The 18,990-nt window shown below is 42.2% G+C and overlaps 1 protein-coding gene across 1 annotated transcript in view; it reads right to left on the bottom strand.

Annotated features, from left to right (window-relative positions):
- Positions 1-2,415: 2,415 nt before the first annotated feature.
- The window catches only part of NOL10 (nucleolar protein 10), a 203,103-nt gene continuing 186,528 nt past the window's right edge, over positions 2,416-18,990 (bottom strand). The window contains exon 21 of the mRNA XM_033939293.1: positions 2,416-2,663. Coding sequence (XP_033795184.1) covers positions 2,532-2,663 — 132 coding nt within the window. The 3' untranslated portion in view covers positions 2,416-2,531. The remainder of the gene's footprint in view (positions 2,664-18,990) is intronic.

Below are 18,990 nucleotides of genomic sequence, written 5' to 3' on the forward strand. Positions count from 1 at the left end.
CCCAACGCATACTATAGCTATCAATTTTGTAATCTCCCTAGGATTGCCCAGGCTAATTTCTTGTTGTAAACTGCCTAGAACTGAAAGGTATTGGCGGGATAGAAGACATCAGTGTAATGTAATGTAAACATGTAAAGAACAGTCCTCAGAATATTACACACAAATAGCTTAGTGCTTCTCTCAGTATGAAGCGAAATCAAACATTATAAACAGACAATGTCCATTTCCAAGCAACAAAACAAAGCCAGCAAATAAAGAAAAGAAAAATTCATCACTCTTAAGAAGCTGAGCAGCACAAGCTAAATGGCAAGTTGCCCATTCAATTCCTATGGGTGGTTTGGCATTTAGCTCAAAGGGGGGGGAGGGATCAATTAAGTGGAGTCCTCAGAATATAAAACACAAATAACTTAGGGCCTCTTTTATAAAGTCATGGCAGGGATGCTGCTGCAGTAATGCAAAGCCCATAGGAAGTGAAGAAATGCTTTTCCAGGATCCCTGAAACCTATACAGGCAATTCTTAACGTTAACCGATAGGACATGGCTTAAGCCTTTTCAGTGAGAAACCACACAGCCCAAACAGATAGAATATGGCTGTTTAGCATTAAATTTTAGAAATACTCTTGTTTCTGAGCTACTAAATAAACTGGATTATTACATACTGATTTCTACACAGACATTCAATGCTATCAAAATAATAAATAGAACTATGTAGACCACCAAGAACCCAGACTCTGCATACAATGAAGCACCACAGAAACAATGACACATGTCCCCTAATATTGTGCAAAATATAAAGACAGCAGATGTAAATTTGAAAAAACTGACAATCACCACTTTACACATTAACAAAAAAATGGAAAATCATATGATGCCATTTATTGTACAAGTACTAATACATTTTTCAATAAGCTTTCAGAAGCCAAAACTTCCTTCCTCAGGTCAGTACAGTATACTGTACTTATAGAACTGTCCCCAAAGTATCTTCTATGTGGTATATCTTTAGGCTTCCTCAGGGAGCAGAGAATGGTCAGATTGGGGACAGGACTAACATGTATGTGCATTTATTCAAATTTCTATACCATTTTCCCAGGGGATGAATTTATTCAGGTACTCAAGCATTTTTCCCTATCCTAGTGGGCTCAAAATTTATCTAATGCACCTGGGGAAATGGGGGGGGGGATGGAGATTAAGTAACTTGCCAGGGTCACAAGGAGCAACTTGTGTTTGAACCCACAGCCTCAGTGTGCTGATGCTGTAGCTTTAACCACTGCACCACACATCCCCCCTTCATACTTTCCCAAATACATCCATATGCACCAATTCTTACCAGTATATACAGTACATTCACAAAATACAGTAAAAGCTTTCAGGTAGGCTGTGTGATAAAGGTAACATTTGTGCTTTTGGTAAAGGTAACATGTGCTTTAATAAAACAGGTGCAGCATATTCACCTCTATCCCTTTCCTGCCTAGGTGACTTGTTACAAACTTGTCTCAACTTGTCTACATGTTATGTAGTGACATGGATAATCATGAGCAATCCAGATTTCTCCAATTAAGGACATAAGTTCCAAATATTCCTTAAATTGAAATAGCAAGATTAAACTAGAACTAATTTGTTTCTGAAAGCTAAGAAAGGATCCAAAAAAATCCCTAAGGTCCTTATTTCTTTCTTGAGACAGAAGATCCGATTCCCTAGCTTAATTTCATCACATAAGAAACTGATTTGGGATTTGAGGACTCAAAACATCTATCGCAGCATGATTCAGTTTAAGTTTAATCCAAGTCAACCATTTCACAGTATCTTGTAAATCCCCATTTCTTACCCAAAGCACAATATAGCTGAATATCATCAGCATGTGAAACATACCCAAGCAGTGCCGATTCAAAAATCTGGTCACCAGAACAGATATATAAATTGGGCATAGGAAAGCACCTTAATAGTGCAGGCCATGATGGGAGGTCCGACGTCCCATAACACTAGCTGATTCTTCCCCCTTCAAAATAAAGGCAAATTGATCCATTTCAGTGGCGTTTGAAATTGACTTAACCTACCTGGGTCAGGGAAAAAGGTTTAGGAGCTTTCCCACACGAGCTTCTTTAGGTGGTCTTTCTATATTATATACAATGCCTTCTTAAGGTTTTCACATGCTAGTGCATTGTTTACATTCTGTTCTCAAAAAATACAAATTAAATGAATTAAAGAAGAAATTTATTTCCTTGATCTATGCAAGATAGCTGTACTTTCAATATGAAAAAATTTAAAGGAATATGCATAACATATAAGCATCCCCCCCAAAAGACTTCTTATCCCTCTGTCATAGCAAATACAGGTTTGCTCCATTTCCAAAAATTGTTTTAACAAGGTCCATAAAAAGTTAATTATGCTTACCTGTGTTCAGTCACTGTACATGAGCTGATTCAAATACACCTGGATGATGAAGGCGATGAAGTTTCTGTTGAATGACTTGAATTTGAAACAAAGATCTAAAATGCTGAAAACAGAGCTGCTGAAAGAACTCTGTGGTAAAGTTATTCAAAGGTATAGATTGAGGAAAGGTTATAAGATGTTTTCTGTGTGTTTGAACATCCTCTGGGGTACTGGTCAGATCCATCACTGGAAACATGGAAACAGTTTGGCACCACCATGATGCTGTCTTGATCCTGCAAAACAAAAAAAAGAGAGTTGATTCATAAGTCATGACTACTATTTTTTTTTCCTCTTGAAAATGCACCAAAACAGGAAATTTAATATATGTGTTTGAAAGTGTGCTTCATGTACTTCTTAATGTTGCCACCAGATGAGAGATGAGTGCAGCAATCTCTGGTAGGGGAGAATCTAAAAACATGACATTTGAAATCATCATTTTATTAACACGCAAGTAATAAATGTTAACTGTTTCACTAAACTAGTGTGTCTCAAACTGTGTGCCACGGCACAGTGGTATGCCCTGAAGAGATTTCAGGTATGCCATGAGAGATTCCAGAATTTTTTTATTCCCTTCATAAGTATACACTAAAATAGACGATATGTACGTTGCGTACGCAAGAGTCTGTCAATGTTACGAGCGTCTGTGTGCCTAAGGACACAACTGCCCAGACAAGCATCATTCTTTGACGGATTGGTCCTTGAAAATTAATGGCAAGTAATTTTATTTTTATTTTTCATGCAGCAGTTATCCTAACTTGAGCAACAATGCAATCAAGGATTTGTTACCGTTTGGATCTTCTTATTTTTGTGAACTTAGATTTTCAGCTCTGACAGAAATTGAAATAAAAAAGAGAGCATGACTACAGTTGGTGGATGAAAAAATGCGTGTTTGCTTGTTGACTATCGAGCCACATTTTGAGTTGATTTGCACTCATAAACAAGCACATCCATCGCATTGATTAGCAATCCTATTCTATCTACCGTATTTTTCGGTCTGTAAGACGCACTTTTTCCACCCCACAAAAGGGGGTGGAGAAGTGGGTGCGTCTTATGGAGCGTAGATGACCCCCAACCCCTTCCTGGTACCCTTTAATAACACAGCCTGCCCACCGGCTCTTCATTTTAAAACAACCTCACCCGCCCGCAGTACCTTTTTAAATGCTCCCCTGAAGCCTGGTGGTCCAGCGGTGTATGGGCTGACAGGTGCATCTGTCTGCACTGCTGCTTGGGCCCTCCCTGCGAGAACTGATTGCAACCATTCAGAAAGCAGAGTTCTTCTATGACAAGATTCACCTCGAGTTCTCAAACCAGGTCCCCCCCCCACAACTCTCCTCCCAGCTGTCCACTCTGCCAACCTCTGCTACCTTTTCCTCCTTTTATGAAATCACTGAAGAGGAAACTGTACATCTTTCCTCCAAACTTATTATCTGCTCCTCTGACCCAATACCCACCAACCTACTCAATGATATCTCTCCCAATGTCTTCCCTCCTACTTGTCACTCTCCACTGCAACTGTTCTTGTCTTCAAACATGCCATAGTCTCTCTGTTTCAATGTCCTCAAAACCCCCTCACTAGACCCCCCACATCCCCCTCCAACTATCTCCTTCCTCCCCTCCTTATCCAAATTACTTGAATGTGCTGTTCACTGTCTTTACCTGGACATCCTTTCAGCTCAAGCTATTCTTGATCCACTTCAATCGGGCTTTTGCCCACTCCATTCCACGAAAACTGTCCTTGTAAAGTCTTTAATGACCTGTTCCTGGCCAGATCTAATGGCCTGTACTATATACTCATCCTTTTCGATCTATTTGCTGTATTTCATACTGTTGATGACCACCTTCTCCTCAATATGCTGTCCTCGCTGGGATTCCAGGTTCTATTCGCTCTTAGTTTTCTTCCTATCTCTCCCATTGCACTCTCAGTGTTTGCATAGGTGGTCTTCCTCCACTGCTATCTCACTCTCAATCAGTGTACTTCAAGGCTTTGTCTTGGGCCCTCTCCTTTTCTCCATATATACACACTCCCTTGGTGCATTGGTCTCCTCACATGGTTTTCAATATCACCTCTATGCTGATGGCTCCCAGACATCTGCACAGGAATCCAGGTCTGAATCGCAGCCTGCCTGTCCAACATTGCGACCTGAATGTCTCACCACCACTTAAAACTGAATATGGCTAAGACTGAGCTCCTAAACCCACTTTTCCACTCCCCCCATTCTGTTTCTGTGGACAACATTCTCCTCCTCCCTATTCTGTCAGTTCGCAACCTCAGGGTCAACTGACTTCCCTCTCTCCTCTGCCCAGATCCAACAATCGCTAAAGCCTGTCATTTCTTCCTTTATAATATTACCAAAATTCGATTTCTCCTTTCCGAGTACATAACCAAAACCCTTATCCACATTCTTAGCACCTCTTGGCTTAGAGTACTGCAATTTGCTTCTCTCAGGTCTTCCAGTCAACCATCTCTCCCCCCTTCAATTTGTAAAAAATTCTGTTGCATGACATATTCTGCCAGAGTCGCTATACTCACATCACCCCTCTAAAGTCAGTTCATTGGCTTCCCATCCATTTCCGTATACAGTTCATAGGAGGGGCAAGGGTGGATCAGGGGTGTTCACAGAAGATGTGCACAGTGTTACAGAATAGTAGGGATCCTCGCTCAATTTGCACACCAGGTTTCAGCTGGCATAGGTCCTCATTCCCAAAGTTGATGTGGAGTGCTAAATTCAAAGTTCAATGCTATTTTATCTTGGCATCACTAAGAACTGCCTTTAAAGACTACAATTAATTCAGAATACCGCCGCAAAGTTGATCTATGGAAAGAGCAAATTCGACCATGTGACTCCTTTGTTTTTCTCTCTCCATTGGCTCACGGTTTATTTTAGAATTTAATTTAAGTGTTTATGTATTGTTTTTAAGATTTTACATGGTATCTTTGCTCCTCTTGTTCCTCTGCTATGGAATGTTTATAGATTTTCATATGCAAGAGGCATTCATCAATTTAAACTTTCTCTTCCTTCTAGGAAAAGAATTCAAGGAGTTAAGAATGTTAGCAGCTCTCTGGGGTTTAAATTTCCCAATTATGGAATGAATTTCCCCTAATTTTGAGGTATCCCAGTTCCTTCCAGCTCTTTTGTAAACTTCTAAAAACTTTTTTATTCGCTATACATTTTGAAAACTAACTTTATTTTATTGTTAACCGCGTTGAGCTTCCTTTGGTTGAAGACCCGGTATATAAGGTTAAGTTTTAGTTTAGTTTCTATAAAAAGTGTGGTCATCCTGAAGAACCCTTTATAGAACAGCATTGATCATTGTGCCATTTATAGAATCTGACCTTTCATCTTCTCTTGATAGACATAACAGTACAAATATCAATTCTACACCAAAGTGTTTAAACCCATATCTAAAATGTATGAGAAGACTTCCCAACATCTCTCATTCTGAATCCATTCCTTTTCTCTTAACTTGTATATAACACATTTAATAAAATTATTTCCAGCTTCCAGTGGACTGTCAAAAGGCCTTTTACACATCTATGACTAAGATCATGGCTGGAATACATCTTACCCCACCCAAATTCAATTTATTACCCTGTTGATATTGTCTGCATCTTGCCATCCTAGAATAAAGACAGTCTGGTTTCCTATGAACCAAACCAAGCACAGCCTCCAACAGACTCTATACTCAAATCTTTACAAATATACGAGTACTACTACTTACAGTGTTCCCCTGTGAATTTGGAGTTCGCGAATCACGGACTCGCTCATTCACTGTCTGCTCTGACCACCTCTTCCTGTAGTAAAGTCAGGCTACACCAATCAGGAGCTGCATATCAAAGCAGCTCCCGATTGGTGTAGCCTGACTACTACAGGAAGAGGCGGTTGGAGCAGACCACAAGTGATTTTCTTTACCTGACAGCGCTCCAGCTGCCCTCTCCTGCCTCCCCTGCCTTTGTGGGGGTTCCTGGAACAGAACCCCTGTGAATTTCAGGGGAGTACTGTACCAGATGTATGCAGCGCTGTACATTAAACATGTAAGAGATAATCCCCGATTAACAGAGCTTAAAATCTAACCAAATCAGAAACGGGACAAATAGAGGTTAGGGCATTGCACAGAAGGAATGATAAAACAGATATTGGTATGTTACAAGTAAGTTAAGAATTAAAAGCAGCCTTGAAAAAGTGGTCTTTCAGCCTAGATTTGAACACTGCCACAGACAGGGCTGGACATACTGACTCACCCAGAGATAGAGCTCGACATACTGACTCAGTCTGCTCTTGTACAGTGCAGCAAGACAGAAGGGATGGAGTCTGGAGTTGGCAGTAGAGGAAAAGGATACAGATGAGGCCTACATGATGAACAGAGTTCCCGGAGAGGAGTATATGGAGAGATAATTGAGGAGAAATTCTATAAATGACACTGAAAAATTGGTGCTAAGCACTTAATATCTTGACATTTACACGTAGATGGGTCTGTATGAGTCATATGCTGATATTATTGCTCTCTTAAAGGTTATGCTAATTACACAATGAAACCTCTCTAATCTGTTGACAAGCATAATCCAATGTATACAGAAACTTCAAACCTGGGCTCTTTCTATGCAAATGAAGTTTAAAGGAAAACAAAACTAAGTTGTTATGGCTTGGGTCTAAGCTGGATCTTTTGTTTCTCTGCCAGAGACATCCTTACAAATTGAATTCTTCTCTAGAATCTTAGGGGTCATTATTGACTCATCACTCTCATTTAGTGAGCATATTAATTCCCTAGTTAAAAAAAAAAAAAAAGTGCTTTTTTTAGCCTCCACATGCTTAGAAAAGTCAGGTCCTACTTTCAATAGCAGCATTTTTCTTTCCTTGTTCAATTGATTATTCTCTCTCGTCTAGACTACTGTAATTCTATCTACCTTAGCCTAACCAAGAACAGCTTGCATAGACTTCAACTGATCCAAAATACTGCAGCTAGGTTGATTTTTAGCAAAGGTAAAAATGAACATGTGGTGCCTCTCCTTGCTAAACTACACTGGCTTCTAATATTCCAAGATGTTTTTAGTGCTGGCCGGTGCGCTGAATGCTCTGCACTGCTCCAGAGTTCCTATGAGCATCAGAGCAGCACAGAGCATTCAGCACGGTTTTGTGCGGTTTTGTAAAGGGGGGGGGGAGATAAATTATCATTAATTGGTTCTTCCAGATCCTGCACAAGATGTTTGGACTCTACTAGGCAAAGTGTTGTTCCTAAATGGAATAATCTTTCTCTACCTCTGTGAGCTGAGTTGTCCTATCTTAGGTTTAGAACCAGGTCAAAGAAATTTTATTTTTTTACAACTGGCCTTTGGGACCACTGATTCCAGTATGGGTAGGTTACTTTAACTGGAAGTGTACTTGCTGAATTTTGTAAACTGCCTAGGTGGCATTGCTGAGAGACAGTATATCAAATGAAAAAAACACTTGGAAAGTTGTCTGTGAATTTTTCCTATGTGATATTGGAGTTCTTTTATTTTTCTAATATATCTGATTTAACTGCTTAGAGTTCGCAGTTTATAATATAATAATAAATGAAATGGAAAAAAAAAATCCTTCAATATTATACAATCTTATCTATTTTATATTACATTACATTGATGTCTTCTATCCCGCCAATACCTTTCAGTTCTAGGCGGTTTACAACAAGAGTTGGCCTGGCCATTTCCAGGGAGAATACATGGTTAATAGATGGAGTATGCATCAGGATATGTGGCGGGACAATCAGGTTTTGTTAGATCATTTGATAAATTTCTTGAATAGAAAAGTTTTAAGTTCTTTCCTGAATGTTTTGTAGTTGGGCATTATAGTCAGCAGATTGGAGAGGTGGCGGTCTAGTTTCACTGCTCTGGTGGCTAATAGTCCGTCGTATATTTTGTTGCTTTGTATACCTTTGATTGGGGGGTGGGTAAAGTGTGCATGAGTTCTCCTTGGTCTGGATGTGTTTCTCCTGTTTAGGCAGTTGCTCAGCTAGCTTGGTTCATTTCCATTTAGGGATCTGAATAGGGTGCAATAGAATTTGTATTGTATGCGTGCTGGTTCTGGGAGCCAGTGTGAATCTCGGAAGGCGGTGGTAATGTGGTCATATTTTTAATGCAAATTTCTTTGGAGATTTGTATAAAATAGGAGGGAGGAGATGGTGCACAGGGATGTCAGGGGTGGGGAAGGAGAAGGGGAGAGCGAGGAAGATGATGCATAGGGATGGGAGGAGTAGAGAAAGGAAGAAAATGGAAGGAATGCTATTTATAGATAGATGGGAATAGGGGAGAAGAAAGAGGGAGAAGATGGTACACCTGGATAGATGGGAAGGAAACCAGAGAAAGAGTGGGGAAGGGACAGTACACATCAACCTAAGAAACAAATGTAATTTTATTGTAAATGAAAATAACTTAAAAACATCATATATATGTAAAGCCAAGCCTTATGTAAAGTCCAAGTCTTATTGATTTAATGGACCCAACACGGCCCAGTGGGTGGTGCTCAATAAGAGACTCTTCAAAAGACAAATCTTAAAGGCTGGAAAAACAGGGTCAAAATGATCATATGGTCAAAAATGCACTGAAAATTTGCAGTGTTAAAACAGAAAATGAAGGCGAGAAAAACTGCAATTGGATAAGGGCATGGAAACAGTTAAGAGCACAGACAGAAGAAAGTGAAACTAGAGAATGGAAAAAGATGAGTAGAAAAATAGTCAGACAACAAAGGTAGGAAAAGTGATTTTATTTTCAATTTAGTGACTGAAATGTGTCAATTTATAATTTGCTGTCTATATTTTACACTGTTCAAGAAGAAATATATTTATCTCTATTTCTCTGGTGTATTGCATGCAGACCCTGGCATCTTAGTTTCGTTTGTGGTCCTGTATTTGCATAGGGTTTATCTGTGTTTTGCATATGTGAACATGGCCAGGTTTTCTGGTAGGAACGAATGTCGTGATGCATTATTGGCATCATGGTCCCAAGTAGGAAGATATTTGTTGGCAGTTTATCTGGGTTTTGGAAGGCCCAGAGTTCGGGACTGCCTCTCGAGGGCTTCTGCACATGTTGACCTGATGACATCACATATATGTGTGCATGAGCGTGATGTCATTGCACCGATATCCATGCATGTGTGGAGACCCACTAGACACAGCTCAGAGCTCGAGGAAGGAAACACGAGGTTCATGTGGGGGTGGGGCCAAGTGTCCTCTTTTTTTTTTTTAAAGAGGAAATCTGGCAACCCTACCTTTAGTAACATTACTTACAAAAATGTTAAAAAAAACAGGCCCAAGAACCGAACATCATGGCAAACCACTGGTAGCATCCCTTTCTCTCAGAGCAATCTGTTGCCTTTCCTTAACCAGTTCCTGACCCAGTCCATCACTTTAGCTGCTATCCTAAGGGCACCGTTTATTTGACACCTGTCTAGAACAATGTCAAAGGCTTTGCTAAAATCTAAGTACACCACATCCAGCGCTCTTCCTCTATCCAATTCTCTGGTCACCCAGTCAAAGAAATTGATCAGATTTGTCTGACAAGACCTGTCTCTAGTGAATCTATGCACCGAGTGAAAAACTATTTTCTATTTGTTGTAAATGTGCTACTTTGGAACATCATGACATGTCCCCTAGTCTTTGTATTTTGTGACAAAGTAAACAATTAAATCATATTTACTCATTTCACTCCACTCAGGACTTTATAGACATCCATCAAACCTCCCCTCAGCTGGCCTCTTTTCCAAGCTGAAGAGTCCTAACCACTTTAGTCTCTCCTCTTAGGAGAATGGTTCAATCCCCTTTATCATTTTGTTATTCTGCCATCAGTCTTTCTACCATCATTCCTGATTTCCTGCTAACTAAAGCACATACTATTTTCTGTCTTAGCAAACTATCATTTAATCTCTAAAATGTCCTTCCTGATTGGTATCCAAGACGTATGAAGGGCAATTCTAGAACAGGGTGCCCTCATTTATATGCCACCCAAGCATGGAAATGTACAGATACTGTCACAAACATAAGGATATTCTTACCTGTGAAAGTGACATCGGGGCGATTATTCTGTAATGACGCACATAAGTGGCATAGCACACTAATTGTCAATAATTTGCACTAACTAGAACTTATTTATTAGGATTTATTTACCACCATTTTGAAGGAATTCACTCAAGAATAAATCAAACAAACAAATAGGCAATTCTAGCAGTAAGAATATTCAAATTACAATTAAAGTATGGCATAGTATGCTACATTACAATGTCGACAATACTTGGTAAAACAGTTCAATAGACAGCATAGGGTATAAGTAAAGATGGAGCATAGAGAGTGAACTAAAACCTATAGTGTGTTACCGCAGTGGGGGGTATATCTAGGGGGCGGAGCATTGGGAAGGGGCGGGGCACACTACAGAATACATATAGTTTCACACACACCTATTGAATTTAGGTGCAAACAGTAACGCCTTCCATAGAAAAAGCGAAAACAGTCATGCCTACAGTTAGGCAGATCTTTGCCAATTTAAGCTAGGATTCCATCAACAGCTTTGGCCCACAAGTTGGCTGTTATACAATACTTAGGCCCTCTTCTATCAAACTGCGATAGCAGTTTTTAGCGCGGGGAGCCGCGCTGAATGGCCTGCGCTGTTCCCGACGCTCATTGAATTCCTACGAGCATCGGGAGCAGCGCAGGCCATTCAGCGCAGCTCCCCGCGCTAAAAACTGCTATCGCAGTTTGATAGAAGAGGGCCTTAGTGCTCACATTTGGGCACCAAAATTGTGACACCCTATATAGAATTGCCCTATGTCTACTGTAGGTGCAGAGGTTATGTGTATAGAATAAATGTGCATTTTCAGAGGTGCACTATTCCCTTGAATTCTATAAATGGCACTTTGAGCTGCACATGCAAATTTGATTCTGCAACCAATTTGAACGTGCAACTATTGAATAACAAACCAATTAGCATTGACCCCCCTGTTCTCATACAAAGAAGTAGACTGTGCGAGAAAAACATACTGGGACAAAAGTGGCATGGAATTGAACTTTCCATCCTCCCAGTCTATAACAGACTCTTCCTGGTCCAGGTCTGTGTCCTCGTCTGGTCAGGGTGCATGTTGAGGGTAGTTCCCCTGCCCCACCACTACTGGTGCACTGCAAACGGTTCATAATCAAAAGTGCGCGCCGAGACAACTGAGCGCAAGGTGGAAGCCCGCGCCGAAGAAAAACAGTGTTTTAAGGGGCTCCGACGGGGGTTTTTGGTGGGGAACCCCCCCACTTTACTGAATACAGATCGCGCCAGTGTTGTGAGGGATTTGGGGGGTTGTAACCCCCCTCATTTTACTGGAAACTTAACTTTTTCCCTGTTTTTAAGGGAAAAAGTGAAGTTTTCAGTATAATGTGGGGGGTTACAACCCCCCAAATCCCCCCAACCCCGGCGCGATCTGTATTCAGTAAAGTGGGGGGGGGGAGGGGGTTCCCCCCCCACACCCCGTCGGAGCCCCTTAAAACACTGTTTTTCTTCGGTGCAGGCTTCTGCCTTGCCCTCAGGCGCGCTTTTGACCTGTCACCCTGCAAACAGATGCTCAGGACCCTCAGCAATTCAAATAGGTATTCACATAAGGCTCACAAAATATGGAGTGAAGCCTTGTACTAACGGTCTCAAAGACTCCAGAAGGGACCCCTGCCGGTCCTCCTAGGCTCCACGACATCCACGTGACTGCACTTGGCCAAACAACCTTAGGAGGAGTCCAGAAAGAGTCGCTTCCCCTGAGAACAGACCTCCAAGCAGATCTCTAGCCCTGGAGAACTCAGAGGAGGCTGAGCCCTTTGCTATCGCCCCTCCTCTGCACGCTACATCAAACAGAGATGAACGCCCCTTGGTCGGCCATCCAGCACACACCTGACACAAGGACTGAGTCCATCCCTGTTGATTTTAAGCAAAATCGAGGGGTTTTTAGGCAGATGGGGGGTCTTCAGAAAAAAAGATCTTTGAAATCTAAGCTGACTACCCACTATTATTTAGTTCTGTTTTTCCTTACTGCAGCTCTTTTTGACTCTGGGTAAGTCACTTAACCCTCCGTTGCCCATAGTCATAAAGAGATGCAGCAGGAACAAAAATAAACATTTTTAATTGTGCAATTAACCGCATGCTTAATCCCAATTATAAATTTTAATCAAAATGTATCCCTAAATAAATTAAAGAATAAAAAATAGTAAGAAGAAATACAAATTGACAAATTACAAATTAAGTAATCTAAAACAGCATATAGAATCGCTATAAACAGCCTTACAGTTTTCAGAGCCTACTTCAGAAATGCAGCCCTAATTACAATTTATAACAAATATTAAAACCCAATTTGGCAAGACCTGATACAAAATATGCATTTATAGAATTATACCATATAAAAAAAAAAGTTTAGAATCAACAACAGTTACCAAAGTGGAAGACTATAGTCTCAGGCACTGATTCATATCACTGAAATTAATGCTGCAAGTCTGACAAATCAATAGAAATACTATTGGTAATATACCTATATATATCAATAAACCGAATAGTAAATATATTGCACAGGAACTTGTGAAAAATATGTACAGGTATTGTATGAAATCAAACAAGAATAAAATAAAATTAAACTATTCTAAATTTAAGAAAAAAACCCCCCAAAAACCAAAACCTCAAACAGAAATACTCTGAAAATAAGAGTGTTCAACGTGGCAAAGATTTACAATGCAGTACATATGAAGAACAACTTTTGGGCATAGCTAAGAATGCAGCCTCATTGCATCAGTGAGTACGCCTTGTTCATATTATACAAAATCCCCCCAATTTAGTATTTAGAACCATAGAAACATGATGGCAGATAAAAGCCAACTGGCCTATCCACAGCATCCACTATCTCCTCCTCTTCCTAAGAGATCACATGCACCTGTCCTGTGCTTTCTTGAATTCAGTCTTTCTCTCTACCAGCTCTGCTGAGAGACTATTCCATGCATCCACCACCCTTTCTGTAAAAAAGTATCTCCTTAGATTACTCCAGAGTCTTATCACCTCATAACTTCATCCTCTGCCCTCTCCTTCCAGAGTTTTCCTTCATTTGAAAATGATTTGTCACCTGTACATTGATGCCACAGAAATATTTGGCAAACACCTGTTAATTGATACTAATTGGCATCAGTTAGAAGTTACATGCACAACTCGGTAAGTGCCTTGGTAGAAGTTAGTCGACGCATAACTTAGGAACAGGCATTTAGGTCTGGTTTTAGCTGGTCTAAATAAGTGCGCCTAAAGTTATGACACGCACTGGTGATTCTACAAGATGCACAAAACTTTTACAGAATCACATTTAGCAACATGTTAGTCAGAGCTGGAGTGGAGGCGTGGCCTAGTAGTTAGAGCAGTTGCCTCAGCACCCTGAGGTTGTGAGCTTCGATTCCCACTGCAGCTCCTTGTGACTCTGGGCAAGTCACTTACTTCATTGTCCCAGGTACACCGCTTTGATTGTATAAAGCACACAGAAAAGTCCCTTTTCCCCCCTTTAGGCACTATATATAGAATCAGGGGGGAAATGTGTACCACATTAACAGCATAAGATAGACATGAACATTCCTGATTTTAACTCTGTTATGACAGAAATAGTTGGGAGATTGGTACAAATCTCTTAGCATGAACTGGAGCTTCCTGTAGGATATCAGAGATCAGTTAAGTCCTTTTGGTCCCATCTACCATCAGCTTTTCCAATTTCTCTAATTTTTTTTTCCTGCCACAGAGTAGAATTTTGTTACTTCTTTGATCTTTGTCCAGGTCTTGCCACATCTAAGTGCTTTTTACTTCTAAACAGTGCTCGGAAGAGGATCCTTGAAGCTTTAACAAGTGCATATTTTATGATGCAGCTGCAACTTACACAACATTATTTCTGCTTCAATGTTTTCTGTAAGATCTAGAATTCACTCTTGAACTTTGGCCTCTTAATATATGCATAACAGGTGTGTCTATTTACAGTGGAAAAACAGTATTTGTACAGCTGCTTTAAAATTTCAGCTTAGATGGTAACATTTAAAAGGTTTCTTCCATCCCTTGAGGCATCTTTTCTGAGTAAGGCTGAATTGGAAAAACATTCAATCTTTATCCACATGCATGCGATGTGGGTGACAAAGCAGCTGCATGCAAAGTTTAAATTCATGCAATGTCACTAGCCACCTTTCAAATTAGAGTGCCTAGACAAGTTCAGGGTGTTCATTATCAAGTCCCATTACCTAGCAGTATCCAGTTGAAGAGAATTTCACACAGCTACTGTACCAGATGCAAAAATCCAGATGTTACCTCTGGGAAGAAAACTTGGAACAGTTGTACTGCAATTTCTTCCTGGGGCAAAGCAAGAGTCCAACTAAGCAGCAGGCTGATAAACTACAATCTCTGTGCTGAAACATAATATATATTGAGTGGCTGTTTCTTGTTGCTTTGCCCTGAAAATCTCAATTGCTGCTGTTTAACAGTGTAAGACCTCTAAATCGGGGCTCCCCTGTTCAGGGGTTCCCTTAGCCAGCTGGGTTTTCAGGATATCCCCAAAAAACATGCAGGAGGGAAATCTGTCTGCAATGGAATCACAGCATATGCAAATTTTTCTTGTGTGTATTCATTGGGGATAACCTGAAAACGTGATTGGTTACAGAGTCCCCAGGACAGGTTTGAGTAGTTATGCATGGAGTCTCAATGTCTGTTTTACATGTGGAGCTCCTTACAAACAGGAATGTTATGTACTCATAATGGTAAGCAAATTCTTACAAATGCTATTAAGTGTTAGATTCTACTGCACAAGTGCTACACAACTGATATTTATACTAATTATAAGAATCTAAAAAGCAGAGACATTCTAGCCCTCTTCAGTGTTAACCAGTTCAAAATCACCTCAACCTTATCAAGTTATATAGTACTTTTCAATAGTGTAGTTCAAACTACAAGTTTTCAGCAGTGCAGTTTTAACACATGATACAACGCCTTCTGACATACTGATACAGTGCTTTGCATCATGTTGAAAAGTACTAAAAAAGAGGAAGTTAAATCAGAAAATATTATTTTTCTTTAGGGTAATGTCTCCAGATGGGTTAATTTTGCATATATCATGACAGCAATGAAACTCACTCCTATGCAAATAAATAAATAAATATGCCAGGGTGTATTGAAGATCATCTCATACTCTCCCATCTTAATTTTTTAGATTTCAAGCATTTGAATTTGTGGTTTTTCCATGCATCCACAAACTGCTTTGAAGCTGACAGGGATAATTTGCAACCTTTATGCTGCTCTCCCCTTAAACATGCCTGGCTTTCTTTCACCTTTGTTGAAATCTCACTACTGGAATTCCCTAAATGCCCTGTTTTCAGTGGCATAGCAAGGATGGTACCCAGGGTGGTGGCACCCAGAATTACTGCACCGTGCGCCCTCCCCCCTGCATACCTCTTGAAATGTTTGTCAGTGTGTGCAGCATCTTCCACATCCTGCTTGTGCTGTCCTCGGCTCCCTTCTTACGTCACATCCTGGTCCCAAATATTAAGTCTAAATCCATAGTTAATAAGTATTGTATTTTTCACATTCTGGAAAGCTTGAGCTTCACTTTTCAGGCAGCTAAGAATAATCACATGGAAAACTAGTAGGGAACATACACACATACATTGAGTCTTTTTTTTTTCAGGGTCCTTTTGAGTACTATTATGCTGTCTTCTCTGTTTTTCCAAAATGAATTTCTTTTTCTGTGGACATCGTGATTTTATATAACCCAGACTTCACAAGACAGAGAAACAGGTGTTATAAGGCAGTGTTTCTCAACCTGCAGTACACGTGGGATGCCTGTTTGGGGTATGCAGGTAGTTGCCGCCTGGGCTCTCTCCCTGCCTTCCCCTCCCCACCGCTGAAGCCACCACCAATCCTCCCTGCCCCACTCCCGAAGCTGACCCTGCAAACTCAACATGCTCCATTCCCTCCACTGCAACAGGGACAGGCCAGGCGCGTGTGACTGTACGTGGCTAGCCCACAAGCCTTCCCCCAATGTCAATTCTGATGTCGGAGAGAAGGTTCCAGGCCAACCAATCACTGCCTGGCTGGCCCGGAACCTTGACGTAAGAATTGACATCAGGGGGAAGGCTTGTGGGCTAGCTGCCTACAGTCGCACGTGCCTGGCCTGTCCCTGTTGTGGCTGGAGGGGGGGGGGAAGGGGGAAATGGAGTAATCACTGCCGGCTGGCCCGGAACCTTTTCTCTGATGTAAGAATTGATGTCAGGGGGGAGGTTTATGGGCTGGCTGCATGCAATCACTGCACGCACATGGCCTGTCCCTGTTGCTGCTATGGTGGTGGTAGGGGGAGGGGAGTGTGTGGGAATAGTGTGTCGGGTGGCAGGGTTGGCTTTGGGAGTGGGGCAGGGAAGGGTCTGCGGCAGTGGCTTCAGTGGGGGACAGGCAGGGAGTGAGGAAGAAAAAGTTGAGGGGATGGAGGGTGGCAGGGTTGGCTTTGGGGGTGGGGCAGGGAGAAATCAGTAACAGTGGCTTCAGTGGGCAGGCAGGGAGAGAGGAAGAAAAAGTTGGACTCATGGAGGGACAGAGAGCGAGAGCGAGAGATATGTTGGTTGGGGAAGGGAATGAGACCTGGAGAAAAGGAAGCATGCAGGAGGCAGAAAGAAAGAAAGAAAGAAATATTGGATGCAGTCAGAAAGAAGTGCAACAGAGACTCATGAAATTGAATGCAGTCAGAAAGAAGTGCAACCAGAGACTCATGAAATCACCAGACAACAAAGGTAGGAAAAATGATTTCATTTTCAATTTAGTGATTAAAATGTGTCAGTTTTGAGAATTTATATCTGCTGTCTATATTTTGTACTATATTTGTATATTTTCTATAGTTGTTACTGAAGTGACATAGCATATTTTAAAGTTATATGCCTTGACCTCTTTGAAAAAACCCTGAATATAAATTATAATTAACATTTTCTCTGCGTACAGTGTGCTTTGTATTTTTTAAAAATTTTGTGGTTACCATTATATATTAATAAGATTATATTGTGAGTATATGAAAAATGGATGGAAGAAATTGCATTACAATTAGTATTACAGTGATACCTTGGAATCTGAACTTAATCTGTTCCAGAACCCTGTTCGAGTTCCAAAGCGTTTGAGTTCCAAGACAATTTTTCCCATTGAAAATAATATAAACTGGATTAATTCTTTCCTGGGCCCCACAAATTCAAATTTTAACAGGAAATACACTAGATTTTAAGGTAAAATATTAACAAATATTCCAAAGCAGCATTCAGATTCTGGGGCACAAACACACACATACAATGTGCAGGGTATTCGGATTCCAAAGCAGAGTTTGGATTCTGGGGCACAAACACACATATACAATGTACAGGGTAGTGCTGACCGATTCATGATTTGAATCTGTCTACCGATTCACTTTGGGTGAATTGATTCGAATCGATTCAAAACAAAAAAAAATTGGTTCCCGATTTGGCTGACCCTCCTCCCTTGCCCCCTAAAGCAGGAGCGGCAGCGCTGCTCTTGCTGGCCGGCCGCTGCCGTACCTGCTTTAGAGGGCGAGGGGGGAGAGTCAGTCGGGAAGTGCTGCTGTCTGGCTTCCCCCCGGCGTCCTTTTCCCCACCCCGGTGTCCGTAACCTCCCTGGCGTCCGTTTCCCCCCCCCTTGCATCCCGCTTCCCCTCCTGGCCTCCCCGCACCGTTTACCTTTGAGGAGCAGCCTGCAGACAAGATCGTGATGCCAGTGATCTTTGCACTGTTTTTGAGCTGTTTCCTCCGCCACGATCCTGCCTCTGACGTCAGAGGAGGAGCGGGACCGCGGCAGAGGAAACAGCTCAGAAGCAGTGCAAAGATCGCTGGCATCGCGATCTTGTCTGCAGGCTGCTCCTCAAAGGTAAACGGTGCAGGGAGGTCAGGGGGGAATACGGACACCAGTGGGAGGCCAGGGGGAACATACAGGCCTTCCGGGGGGGGGGGGGGGGTGAGCAGTCCTTCGGGGTGGGGGGGGGGACAGGCCTTCAGGGGGGACAGGCAGGCAAGCCTTCAGGGGTGGGATGCAGGCTTTCAAGGGGGGGACAGGCAGGCCTTCAAGGGGGGGACAGGCAGGCCTTCAAGGGGGGGGGGACAGGCAGGCCTTCAAGGGGGGGGACAGGCAGGCCTTCAAGGGAGGGACAGGCAGGCCTTCAAGGGGGGGGGACAGGCAGGCCTTCAAGGGGGGGGGACAGGCAGGCCTTTAAGAGGGGGACAGGCAGGCCTTCAAGGGGGGGGAGACAAGCAGGCCTTCAAGGGGGGGGGACAGGCAGGCCTTCAAGGGGGGGGGACAGGCAGGCCTTCAAGGGGGGGGAACAGGCAGGCCTTCAAGGGGGGGGAACAGGCAGGCCTTCAAGGGGAGGGGACAGGCAGGCCTTCAAGGGGGGGGACAGGCAGGCCTTCAAGGGGGGGGACAGGCAGGCCTTCAAGGGGGGGGGACAGGCAGGCCTTCAAGGGGGGGGACAGGCAGGCCTTCAAGGGGGGGACAGGCAGGCCTTCAAGGGGGGGGGAACAGGCAGG

The sequence above is a fragment of the Geotrypetes seraphini genome, chromosome 3 (genome assembly GCF_902459505.1).
Source record: "Geotrypetes seraphini chromosome 3, aGeoSer1.1, whole genome shotgun sequence".
Lineage (NCBI taxonomy): Eukaryota > Metazoa > Chordata > Amphibia > Gymnophiona > Dermophiidae > Geotrypetes > Geotrypetes seraphini.